This window comes from Haliotis cracherodii, unplaced genomic scaffold (genome assembly GCF_022045235.1).
Source record: "Haliotis cracherodii isolate W230 unplaced genomic scaffold, xgHalCrac1.p SCAF_22, whole genome shotgun sequence".
NCBI classification, from domain to species: domain Eukaryota; kingdom Metazoa; phylum Mollusca; class Gastropoda; order Lepetellida; family Haliotidae; genus Haliotis; species Haliotis cracherodii.
In genome coordinates this window covers 7,686,794-7,700,566 of record NW_027266278.1, presented here as the reverse complement: position 1 = coordinate 7,700,566, position 13,773 = coordinate 7,686,794, and the positions used below count along the sequence as shown (strand labels likewise).

The window sequence follows — 13,773 nt, the reverse complement described above, 5'->3', positions numbered from 1 at the left end:
TTATCAGAAACTGGGTTTTGGCTGGATACACGATATGGCTGATATGCGTGTATATGCGTCATTACCTAGCCGTGTGAAAGTCGTAGAACCACCACAATCATTTTTTATTGTTAACAAGCCCACCTGGTCAATGAACTTTCATAACTGCATTCGCGCTCATTCACTAAGTAAACACTGTCACGTAAGGACAATCTGTAGAAGCTTGGATCGACGCTATTTCGCCACCAACTTGTAATCAGCGGCCTCCATTGTGACCTGGCGAGGTCAGGGGTTTATCTTTCTGGTTTATGCAATGCCTGGGTATCTGAGACAGGTAAGCTCCGGTGACCAGGTAAGACGGATTACACGGTGGCTGTGCGCCAGGTATTTATTACCTGTCAGTGCCACCCCCTCTGACACAACATCATGTGGGAGTCTTGTCAACAAGGCGTTATTATTTGTGCCAACAAGGGGCAGGTTATATAGGGTTCAAATTTCAGGTGTATGTACACGTAGGGCTACTTATCAGTGCAGACAAGGTGTGATTGTAACGATGTGATCGCCTAATGTCCTGTTATAGATGATAAAGAGAGCTACCATCTGGCTGACGTCATGGCGGATACTAATGAGGAGTGTTACCGTATGAACTCCAAGCCGCGAGGTGAGAATATGGTTGTTTGTGTGTGATACAGGTATATATGTGGATGTGTGTGTGCGTGTAAATTGTGTGTGTGTGGATATTGACATATATATATATATATATATATATATATATATATATATATATATGTGTGTGTGTGTGCGTGCGTGCGTATGTGCGAGATGTATGTGGATGTGTGTGTGTGCGTGTAAATTGTGTGTGTGTGGATATTGACATATATATATATATATATATATATACATACATACATACATACATACATACATACATACATACATACATACATATATATATATATATATGTGTGTGTGTGTGTGTGTGTGTGTGTGTGTGTGTGCGCGCGCGTGCGTGTACAGAGATGTATGTGGATGTGTGTGTGCGCGTGTAAAATCGGGAGGGGGGGGGGAGGGTGAAGTATGTTTGTATGTGAGTGGGCGCGGGTGTCAAGTGTTTGTGCTTGTCGATATTGACATAGATATATATGTGTGTGTGTGCGCGCGCGTTCAAAATGTGTTTGGTGTGTGCTTGTAAAGTGTGTTTGTATGTGTTTGTGCGCGCGTGTAAACTCTGTGTGTGTGGTTACAGATATATACGTGTAAAGTGTGTGTGTGGTTACAGATATATATGTGTGGGTGCGGGTGCAAAATGTGTGTGTGTGCACATGTAAAGTATGTGTGTGTGGATATCAATGTAGATATAACTATAACTATGTCTACATGTATATGTATAGAAAGAGAGGTGTAACAGCCAGTAATTTGGAGAGACATCGCTGTTCTTTATTCCCCAATTTAACTTAACGTTTGATTGACCGTTGATCCACAGAAAGTCAGATTCGTGTTATCCACAATAACGGTTAATATATACTGATACACTTTTATCAATCTACAGCCAATATCAGATCCACTCAAGCTAAATAAATATTTCAAATTTGATTTTAAACATGTGCGTTTTGAATGAAATAATCAGTGACATTGGGAATTGTACATTTCAGGGATCTGTTTGATCATTGACAACATCACCGAGGTACCAACCCGTCCTCCCCACAAACGTAAGCATGATTGTCTAATCCGATTGTCTGTCTAATCAACGCCGGACAAAGTTGTTGTTGTTGCATTGAGTGTTTAAGAGGTCGCCTTCTGCCTACGCAATTTCGGCTGACCTGTCCCTCTTTTGGACTCATGTGTGTGAGTTGGGTACACATATATCTATTGTGAGTTTGGTATACACATAATTTCTGTTTTTGTATTGATATGATTTTTATTTTCTTATATTATTTGATTTCATTCTTATCCTTGGCTGCTCTGTTTATATACGAGTAGCTGTCCACCTCTCAGAAAAAGAGTTAGTTTGGCCCTCGCTATTGCATCTCTTGGCTTTAGGAACTCTATGACAGATAGCGGATCGAACTGCAATTCTTGTTTTAACCTAGCCCGGGCTGGGGCATGGTCTTGACATTCTAGTAACACGTGGTCAATGGTTTCAGCCTGATTGCAAGATGAACAAACCTTGTCATAGTGCCTTTTGTGACCGAGTCTAAGGCGTGAGATGGTAATTTCAATTTTCCTTTCATTTGAGTATGAGTTTGGCTTTTGTTGGACAAAGTGACCCTGCATAGTCTTTTTTATGCCTCGAAGTGAGATTGACCAATCAGAGAGCAGAACCATAAACCCCACATGAGCCCGTGTACCGTCAGTAAAATTCCAAGATGGTTGTTATTGACCTAATACAGACTGTGTTCAGTAACAGCCATTTTGGATTTTCCAACAAACACCTCACATATTTCACATGGAAATTCTTGTACAGAAAATCGTTATTCGACACAATTTTGTGTTTTCATATCATTTATTCTTATGTGCAGGGACATTAATAATGTTTTAGATTACGTTCGTGACTTTATTGATAAAGATAATATTTAAAATTATCAACAAAATTTGGCTTCTAAGGTTTGAAGAAAAGTTTCCCTTAAACCCTTAACGTCAAGGATTGCAAGTGTCAAGTTTTCATATTGACATGACATGTGCGACACTGATAGCAAATAGTGTCAACTTTTCGGCATAATAAATTCGTTAAGGTGTCTTTAGTTGCCGTATACGGTGTCATATTAGGTTAGCAGAAAAATATTGGGCGAGGCGGGAGCCAATATGTTTCTGCTAACCTAATATGACACCGTATACGCTGCCTACCCGTGTCAATACTGTCATCGGAGATGAGCCAATGTACCAAGGCTCTCACATACACTTAATAAAGCCTCAGTGATATCTATGTCATATTCACTACTATCATCTACTTTCAATAAGTTTATGACCTGGGAGTGGGAGGGAATTAGCTGTGCGTGTTTGCGTCCCGCTCAACTTAAGGACGTACTTGTCCCCAAACAAACCATAGCGTCTCAGCACTTACGTGAGATTGCTTTACTATTTGAAAGTTCAAGAGGATTTTCCGATCACTTTCATGACACGAGACTTTCAACATTCCAACAGCATATATCCGGTTTTGATTCGCTCCAATGTCGTCAATGTGACCCAAAAGACCTTTGTTCTTTGTCGGGGGCACAAGTGGCCCAGTCTTCTGAGGCGCCGCAATTCGCCGTGTAGAGTTGCGTCCCTTGGGCACGCCAGAAACCTATGATTGTGGGTTCGAATCCCGTTTCGCCCCGATTATGTTTCTGGGTTTATCAGCACCATACCCTTGCTCGAGGGTTTCACCGACGTGGTAAACGTCTAAGACATGCATCACTTCGGGCTTTCCTTCTACCTCAGTCTGACCCGCCGTGACATAAATGGAACATTGTTCACAACCAACTCACTCACTCACTCGTTCCTTGTCCGTCAATCAAATCGCCCGTTGGAATTAAGACACACACACGTCCCTTTCTACAATCCTACCAGGTATACCAGTGTTCTGTTCAGTCAATCAGTCCCAACCCTAGTCAGCACAAAGGTTACAAACCTAATTAAGCAATGCTGATTGCGGAGAGTGGGTGGATGGGTGATGACCGTACCCGGTAGCTAGACTCCTGAAAATTTCCAGGGTTTTGGTCCTGTCCAAAACTGCAACACATATTACATGTGGTTTCTCCTAAGGCAAATGACTTTGTTTACATATGCCCCCGTTCACGTATAAGTGAATGGGTTCCCGGCAGTGAGTGAGTGAGTTGGGTTTAACGCCGCTTTTAACAGTATTCCAGATATAACACGGCGTGTCAGCTTAATGTGGGAAGTAAGCCCAATGTAATGCAGGTCTCAGACATTTACCACTTCGGTGAAACCCACGAGCACGGGTATGGTGCTGACAAACCTAGAAACATAATCGGGACGAACCGGGATTCGAACCCACAATCATAGGTGTCAGGCGTGCCCAAGGGACGTAACTCTAAGACGCCTTACCCGGTAGAATGAGATGGTACTTGTTTGTTTGTTGTTTAACGCCGCACTAAGCAATATTCCAGCTATATGACGGCGATATGTGAATGATTCAGTCTGGACCAGACAATCCAGTGAATGACATTCGCAGTTCAAAGCAGCGCCAAAGCTCATTCCCTCGCTCACTCACTCACTCACTCACTCACCTAATGTGTGTTTTATTTATTTCAGATGGGTTATCCGATACTTTCAGGAAGTTACACTTTGATGTTCAGTTTCACAATCGCCTCGATGATGCCAATTTTACGCGTGTGATTCAGTGTGTGGCGAATATAGACCACGAGAAGTTTGACTGTGTCGTCGTATTCATCACCGCTCACGGCGACGACGATGTGGTGTGTAGCGTCGACGACAGGGGTCTTCAAATTGATGAATTGGCCAGTTACTTCAAGCCTGAAAACTGTCCGTCCCTGGCTGGTAAACCCAAGTTGTTCTTTATAGAGGCATGTCGGGGAGAAGATAAGCAGCACGGTGAGTAGAATGTCCGCCTGTGTCATAGTGATTAGAATGTCTTCCTGTGTCACGGTGATTAGAATGTCCTCTTATGCCACGTTTAGTAGAATGTCCTCTTATGTCATGGTGAGAAGAACGCCCCCCCCCCCCCCCACACACACACACACACCCATCCCCCCACCCCCCATGTCACTGTGAGTAGAATGTCCTCATGTCACGGTAAGTAGAATGTCCTCCTATGTCACGGTGAGTAGAATGTCCTATGTCACGGTGAATAGAATATCCTCCCATGTCACGGTAGTTGGAAAGTCCTCCCGTGTCACGGTGCGTAGAATGTCCTCTTATGTCACGGTTAGTAGAATGTCCTCCGATGTCACGGTGAGTAGAATGTCCTCCAAAGTCACGGAAATTAGAATGTCCTCCAAATTTCACGGAAAGTAGAATGTGCTCCCATGTCACGGTGAGTTTAATGTCCTCTTATGTCACGGTTAGAAGAATGTCCTCCGACGTCACGGTGAGTAGAATGTCCTCCCATGTAACGGAAATTAGAAAGTGCTCCTATGTCACGGTGAGTAGAATGTCCTCCCACGGCACGGAAAGTAGAACGTCCTCCCATGGCACGTTGAGTAGAATGTCCTCCCATGTCACGGTGAGTAGAATGTCCTATGTCATGGTGAATAGAATATCCTCCCATGTCACGGTAAGTAGAACGTCCTCCCGTGTCACGGTGAGTAGAATGTCCTCTCATGTCACGGTGAGTAGAATGTCCTCCCATGTCACGGTAAGTGGTATGTCCTCCTATTTCACGGTGGGTAGAATGTCCTCCAAATTTCACGGAAAGTAGAATGTCCTCCCATGTCACGGTAAGTAGAACGTCCTCCCGTGTCACAGTGAGTAGAATGTCCCCCCCCCCCATGTCACGTTGAGTAGAATGTCATCCCATGTCACGATGAGTAGAATGTCCTCCCATATCACGTTGAGTAGAATGTCCTCCCATGTCACGGTGAGTAGAATGTCCTCCCATGTCACGTTGAGTAGAATGTCCTCCCATATCACGTTGAGTAGAATGTCCTCCCATATCACGTTGAGTAGAATGTCCTCCCATATTACGTTGAGTAGAATGTTCTCCCATGTCACGTTGAGTAGAATGTCCTCCCATGTCACGGTAACTAGAATGTGCTCCCATGTCACGGTGAGTTTAATGTCCTCTCATGTCACGGTAAGTAGAATGTCCTCCCGTGTCACAGTGAGTAGGATGTCCCCCCCATGTCACGTTGAGTAGTCCTCCCATGTCACGATGAGTAGAATGTCCTCCCATGTCACGATGAGTAGAATGTCCTCCCATATCACGTTGAGTAGAATGTCCTCCCGTGTCACGTTGAGTAGAATGTCCTCCCATGTCACGTTGAGTAGAATGTCCTCCCGTGTCACGATGAGTAGAATGTCCTCCCATATCACGTTGAGTAGAATGTCCTCCCATGTCAAGATGAGTAGAATGTCCTCCCATGTCACGGTAACTAGAATGTCCTCCCATGTCACGGTGAGTAGAATGTCCTCCCATATCACGTTGAGTAGAATGTCCTCCCATGTCACGGTGAGTTTAATGTCTTCCCATGTCACGGTAAGTAGAATGTCCTCCCATGTCACGGTATGTAGAATGTCCTCCCATATCACGTTGAGTAGAATGTCCTCCCATGTCACGATAAGTAGAATGTCTTCCCATATCACGTTGAGTAGAATGTCCTCCCATGTCACCTCGAGTAGAATGTCCTCCCATGTCACGGTCGTAGCTTTTATGACTCTGGTGAAATTCACAAGCACGTGTACGAGGCTGACAAGCCAAGAAACATAACCAGGGCGAATCTGGGAGTCGAATCCACGATTATGTTTCTAGGATTCAAGAATACTGGAGAGTTTCACCAAAGTGGGAGAGGGGCAAAGCTGTGCACCACGCCATACCGAAAAATCGGTTCAAAGCGGCCTTAAGCCCATCACTCTCTCTCTCTTGTTCACTGTTACAAACGTTCCCCATTTTCCCACTCAAACTGGGTTGGATGCCAGTGACGACACAATACCAGACGCGTCTCTACAGTTTGACTCTTGTATTTCAGCACTCAAGCTGGTGGACACAGTAGACGCTTCGAGAGCCGCACGCTTCCCAAATGAGGCCGATTTCTTTTTCGGCTACTCAACGGTGAAGTCGTACGTCACCTACAATGGCTGGTACAGGAAACTTGTTGCAGATACATTTGATCAAAAGGCCAAACGGTAAACATGTTAACTGTTCTTGTTTTTACTCATTCACAACTTTGTTGATCAAACGAGTGAGTGAGTGAGTGAGTGAAACAGTATTCCAGTTATATCACGGCGTGTCAGCTTAATGTGGGAGAAAAGCCTGAAGTGATGCAGGTCTCAGACGTCAGACCACTTCGGTGAAACCCACGAGCACGGGTATGGTGCTGACAAACCTAGAAACATAATCGGGACGAACCGGGATTCGAACCCACAATCATGGGCCACCCGCGCTCCCTGATGAAACGAAAGTGTTGTATCCGTCGTATAACAATTTAAGTCTTGAGTAGGTTCATATATGTATTCAGGAATGTTACAGTCGCGCATAACATCTAAGATGGCTGACACCGGCGACCACGTGTTACATCGCACGTGAAGTGCCATACGTGGGAGGCATCTCGCACGTGAAGTTACCCAAGAGTTATCTCCCCTATACCACTACGTGCCTGCATAGCATACATTCCACAGAAAGGATGCAGTCGTTTTGTATTTGTGTCTACATTGAACCTTGTTCTATGCATTTAATTTGTGTCTTTTCCGAATACAATATTATTCGTGGTTTTCTTTAGGAACATGAAATCTACTAGAATGGTCAATTATATTCAGCAAACTCATCAGTTTCCAAATGGAAAATGTTTTGTAACGTAAATCGGGATCATTGCTTGCGAGTGAGTTGGCTTTTAACCGTTTCGAACAGTATTTCAGTTATATAAGATCATTCCCCTGCAACTATATAGTGCTCGAATCATTCTTTGAAATTAGTTCATAATTAAATTTAATGTTTGAGTGAGTATGGTTTTACGCCGCTTTTAGCAATATTCCAGGAATATCACGGCGGGTATCGAACCTAGTTTCGGCGTGACGACCGAACGCTTTAACCACTAGGCTACCCGACCGCCCCATTTAACGTTTGAATTCAGATATTGCTACCCTCTAACCTAAACACTACCCCATATGACGTCATTCACAATTAGCTGGACATTAACTGGACATACGCATGTGGACATAAATGTACTTTTCCAAGTTTCTAGCTCCACACTTGGCGTGTTACGATGCTGACAGACCTATTATATACAATGTACCATTATCTAACTCCTTGCAGTGACCACCTCCTGGATATGATGACAGAAGTCAATCGCAAGATGTCCGAACTTGAGCACCTGGATGACGACGGGTCGCTCACTATCCAGACGTCGGAGATGACCAGTCGTCTCAGAAGAAAGGTCTTTTTTAATCCATAGACCTTATAAACAGCGCCCACTCCCGGAGTGTGCGAATGACACAAATACCAGACGCATACAGTGAGTGAGTGAGTGACTTTACCGCCGCTTTTAACAGTATTTACGTTTTATCACGGTGTTATCGTGGGAGGAAAACATGACGCAGGTCGTTTGGTTTGGTTTGTTGGTTGTTTAACGCCTCAGCAATATTCCAGCTATATGACGGCGGTCTGTAAATAATCGAGTCTGGACCAGACAATCCAGTGATTAAGATCATGAGCATCGATCAACGCAATTGGGATCGATGACACGCATCAACCAAATCAGCGAGCCTGACCCTCCGATCCCGTTAGTCGCCTCTTACGACAAGCATAGTCACCTTTTACGGCAAGCATGGGTTGCTGAAGACCCATTGTTCTCCGAATCTTCACGGGTGTGATGCAGGTCGCATTGGTTTTGCAGGGTATATGTGATGTCATTTCATCAACATCGCAATTGTGTGTTTTTTATTCTGTGTTATCACTGCAATTTGAATATTATCAAGTTTTTATATGTGTTATTTATTTTTTGTAATAAATACATATCTGCACAGTCTTTGTTTTCCATGGTCATCACTTCTGATAACATTGAATGAACATTTAAACTGAATGCGCCACACGAGGTGAGATGAAATTGGGTTAAACATCGCGTCCAAGATTATTGCACTTACATAGCGACGTGCACGTTCGTGTGTGTGTGTGTGTGTGTGTGTGTGTGTGTGTGTGTGTGTGTGTGTGTGTGCTTGTACTGGTCCGGACTGATGCCGATTTATAGTGCTAGCTCATTGCGATACCATGCCGCAGTTTAACATGACTACCCCACTCAGACACAGTAAACTGACTCCGAGCCGACGAGTCCTTGTTTTAGCCCCTTTTCTACCACTAGACCACGGAGGCGGTCGCTCTATACATGAACAAGCACATAAGTCTGATACATAGTAACGCGTCTAAAAGTGGAATACAACTATGTCTTGTATTGAGTAAACAATCACAAAGAATAGCAGTACATGTTGTAATCAATACATGAAAAGATTTCTTGATGTCATTTGTGTGTTTGTTTTTGTTTAACGCCGCACTCAGCAATATTCCAGCTAAATGACGGCGGTCTGAAAAATAATCGAGTCTGGACCAGACAATCCATGGACCGACTTCCTGAGCATCGATCCACGCAATTGGAATCCGATCCTGCAAGTCGTCCCTTACGACAAGCATTACCGCCTTTTACGCTAACGAGATCGGGAGGTCAGACTGCTGGCTTGGTTGATGCATGTCATCGTATCCCAATTGCGTAGATCGATGCTCACGATGTCAATCACTGGATTGTCTGGTCCTGACTCAATAATTTACACACCGCCGTCATATAGCTGGACTATTGCCGAGTGCGGCGTTAAACAACAAACAAACAAACACACATAGCCAATGTCCCGAGATTCAGGAAACAAACAACACAAGCCACTCAATGATATATATACATGTTTACTTCAGACGTTAATGCATTGTAGAAACCTGAATAATTGGTTCGTCTCTGACAAGATAGTTGGTCCATCATTGATGACTAGACGGATACCTGACATAAATTGACAAGCATCTACAACCAGGGCTCCCTTGCACAAAGCGATCTTTGCGCTTCGACTGTCGCGATGCTTCTTGAAGTGTGGAAGTAACGATCACCTTAGCGCTACGACAGCTTTGTGCAACGTGGCCCAGGACAGCGATACAATGCAGACCATACACAAAACAGAACCAATCTCCCGCAAGCCCCAGCACACCAAGTACGTAATTCCTATGTGCACCAAAGAAAGCGAGTGAGTTAGGTTAACGCGGCTTTGAAAAGTGTTCCAGTTACATCATTGCGTGTCAGCTTATTGTGGGAGGAAGGCCCGAAGTGATGCAGGTCTCAGACGTTTACCACTTTGGTTAAACCCACAACCACGGGTATTGTGCGGACAGACCTAGAAACCTAGTCGGGCGAACGGGGATTCGAACCCACGATCATAGGTTTCTGGCGTCACAAAGGGGCGTAACTCTGCAAAGCGAATTGCGACGCCTCATACGAGTTTGCAGTGGAGAGCAACTAATTAACACAAGTAGCAGTCAACCAGGTAAAAGATCTGGGGGAACTTTTTAAAAAAAAGGTACAGGATCGGGGCTCCGGTTCTGTTAGGAACCCGGAAACACGTCTTGGGGCCCATCTAGATGAGAGGATGCAAACCAAAATTATGCAGATGAGGCCACACAGCAGGATCTACTGTAATAAGCCCCATACACAGATACCTACTGATCGAAAAACAATTGACCCCTGCCCCCAATAAGGGGTTACTTAACGGGGCAGTTCAGTGTAGTGTTTGTTTAACCCGTCCTCAGCAATATTTGAAGTTGTATGACAGCAGTCTGTAAATAATTGAGTCTGGGACAGACAATCCAGTGATTGCCATTATGAGCATCAATCTAGGCAATTGGGATACGATGACATGCCTCAACCAAGTCAGCGAGCCTGACCACCCGATCCGGTTAGTCGCCTCTTACGGCAAGCATGGGTAGCTGATGACCTATTCTCTACCCGGATCGTCAGGGGTCAATGCAGCTTTGAACAGTATTTCGGTTATGTCATGGCATGTCAGATTCACGTTGGAGTGAGTGAGTATGGTTTTACGCCGCTTTTAGCAATATTCCAGCAATATCACGGCGGGGACACCAGAAATGGGCTTCACACATCGTAGCCATGTTGGGAATGGAACCCGGGTCTTCGGCGTGACGAGCTAACGCTTTAACCACTAGGCTACCTGACCGCCCCGATTCATGTTGGAGGAGAGCCCAAAATGATAAAGGCCTCAGAACTTGGTAAACTCTACGAGCATGGGTATTGTGCTGAGAAGCACGGAGGACACGGTTTTGAAACACGATTTCTGTCAAACCTAAGGGATGCAACATTGCACAGAGAAAACACATTGGACACCCATGCCTCCAACAGGGGATCAGAGCGATAACAATATGTATGGTGAAATGGCCCATAACATTGGAGTGAGTGAGTGAGTATGGTTTTACGCCGCTTTTAGAAATATTCCAGCAATATCACGGCGGGGGGACACCAGAAATGGGCTGCACACAATGTGCCCATGTCGGGAATCGAACCTGGGTCTTCGGCGTGACGAGTGAACGCTTTAACCACTAGGCTACCCGACGGCCCCTCCATAACATTGGACAATCAGAGAGCAGGTATAAAGAAAATAATGCCAGGTTAACACAGTACTTATGTTTCACAAGGTGATGCAGATACTGTTTTGAGCCATTGGTTATTTATTCACCTCATTCCAATTGGGCACTGTTAGTATTATCATGGTACCCGATATATGCTTTCTTCCTTGGGCCCATTACGTTGAGTATTTTAAAAACAATAGAGGACCTCATTAAAATAATTCTACTTAAATGTGGTTTCATGACTTCTGATTTGCCTCTGTTCAGGGGCTGACCAAAGTGTGTCGCACACAGCAATGGTCACAAGTAAGAATGTCCATGTTACAGAGAGAGTAAGTATGGGTTTACGCCGCTCTTAGCAATATTCCAGCAATATCAAGACAGGAGACACCAGAAATGGGCTTCACACATTGTACCCATGCGGCAATCTAGCCGGGTCTTCAGCATGACGAGCGAACACTTACCACTAACAGTTAACGGTACCCAGCTGGTCTGCCGCTCTAGTGCACAACATCTATGTGAAGGATCACACCCCCCCCCCCCCCCCCCTGCATCAAACGGCATACATAACACAAGCACACAGCAACACTGACACCAAAACACATAGCACGAGAGTAGATACTGTTGGAAGCTGCTTATTGTATCAACAACGCCACTTCCTGTTATAAATCATCCATACATTCATCATTATCAAAATCACTGAAAGAAACACCAGAAAATGGAGCTTATTACATTCCACAAAGTAATCCTATCAATGTTACCCTAACACGTATCACAAACCAAAGCTCAATCTGATAGCATAAAAATATGATCTGAAGATGTGACCAAAAACAACTAAACATGCTAAAGGTGTTTGCAACTACAGGCAAAAACAGTGGCAGCCCTTCCAAGTAATTAATCAAGAGTTTCTCAAGTCTTAATATACCTTTGAACATTACATCCAGACTCTGACCTAGGTTTGATGTGATAGGATTTGATTTGCAACAATTTCCCGACTGTCGAGGTAACCATGCCTAAAAAAATTAATTATGATATTACCATGTTTTACAAAACTCCCAAATGTGGTTTATGTTTTCATGACATTTGCCACACAATTCCCCAAGGTAATTTAGAAGAATAGTCTCTAATGCAAAAAGTCCTTAAAGGAATCCATTTGTTTGTTTGTTTGTTTGTTTGTTGTGTAACTCCACACTCAGCAATATTCCAGCTAAAAGTTGGTGGTCTGTAAATAATCGAGTCTGGACCAGACAATCCAATGATTGACATCATGACCATCGATCCATGCAATTGGGTTACCATGACATGCATCAACCAAGTCAGCCAGCCTGACCACATCCCGTTAGTTACCTCCTTACAACAAGCATAGTTGTCTTTTATGGCAAGCATGGGTTGCTGAAGATCTATTCTAGCCCGGATCTTCACGGGTCTAAAGGAATCCAGTTTTACAGGGCTGATGTTGACCGACAGTTTACCGACAATACCAACCAACTTAGTCTTTAGCATGGTCTCCACCCTCACAGCCAGGTATCACAATACATGATCTTATTGCATAGAACATACAGACCAACTGGCTATATAGCTACCGCTCATCCAAACCTTGATGAGAATGTTGAAACATTTAATGTTTCCTGCTGCAAGGGGTCATATTTAGACATAAAATCAAACTTCATGAATGACCAAATGAAGCCAAGCTGTAACAATCTTTCAGCTATTCGTGGCCGTTGCGTCCGTTGTGGTTTTAATTAGTGTTGTTATACAAGACAGTCAACAATGTTACCGTCAAATCATCAATACACTTGCATAAATTATGTTCCTCCCATAAATATTCCCTTCAGAGTGTAGTCACTATTTTTAACTATCCAATCAACATGAACAATTGAGTGAGCGAGAGTGTGAGTTTGATTTGGTGCAGCTTTTTGCAATATTCCAGCAATATCTAGACAGGGGCACGCCAGGCATGGGATTCACTAGGGCTGGGACGGGTAACTTGGGTCGAGTGGGTACTGGGTAGGACCCGGGTCCCCACAGGACTACCCAGACCCGTGGTTAGTCCTGTGAATATATTGTTTAATGGCAAAAATTATCTATGGTTACACTATAAGTGACAAATGTTCACATTTCTTTCCGACGATGCACACATTCCTTCTGACTGTATATGTTTGCATAACGATAAAATTTCAGTCAACTTCAGTGTCGGCATGAGGTGAGGTGAATTTTGGTTTAATGTTTCATCCAAGATTATTGCACTTATATAGCGACGTGCATGTAGTGTGTGCGTGTGTGTGGCTGCTTGTACTAGTCCGGACTGATGCCTATTTGTAGTGCTAGCCCACTGAAATACCATGCCGCAGTTTAACATGAATACCCCACTCAGACACAGTGTACTGACTCCGAGCCGACAAGTCCTTGTTTTAGTCCCTTAATGCCGGGCGCCAGACAGGGTAACAACAAGTACCATCTTTTAACGTCTTTTGGTATGACGCGGCCGGGGATCGAACTCCAGACCTTCTGCT

The 13,773-nt window shown here is 44.2% G+C and overlaps 1 protein-coding gene across 1 annotated transcript; it reads left to right on the top strand.

Moving 5' to 3' along the window:
- Positions 1-318: 318 nt before the first annotated feature.
- Positions 319-8,619, top strand: LOC139471327 (caspase-8-like). The gene is made up of 5 exons (XM_071253645.1): positions 319-640; positions 1,632-1,688; positions 4,234-4,533; positions 6,627-6,783; positions 7,910-8,619. The coding sequence occupies exons 1-5, from the start codon at positions 592-594 to the stop codon at positions 8,046-8,048; spliced, it is 702 nt and encodes a 233-aa protein (XP_071109746.1). The 5' UTR covers positions 319-591; the 3' UTR covers positions 8,049-8,619.
- Positions 8,620-13,773: the final 5,154 nt, after the last annotated feature.

Excerpts from the sequence above, each read along its gene's own strand:
- LOC139471327 (XM_071253645.1), top strand. The coding sequence starts at position 592 with ATGGCGGATACTAATGAGGAGTGTTACCGTATGAACTCCAAGCCGCGA. Across the intron at positions 1,689-4,233 it reads AACCCGTCCTCCCCACAAAC|ATGGGTTATCCGATACTTTC; the intron begins GTAAGCATGATT and ends TATTTATTTCAG. Across the intron at positions 6,784-7,909 it reads TTTGATCAAAAGGCCAAACG|TGACCACCTCCTGGATATGA; the intron begins GTAAACATGTTA and ends AACTCCTTGCAG.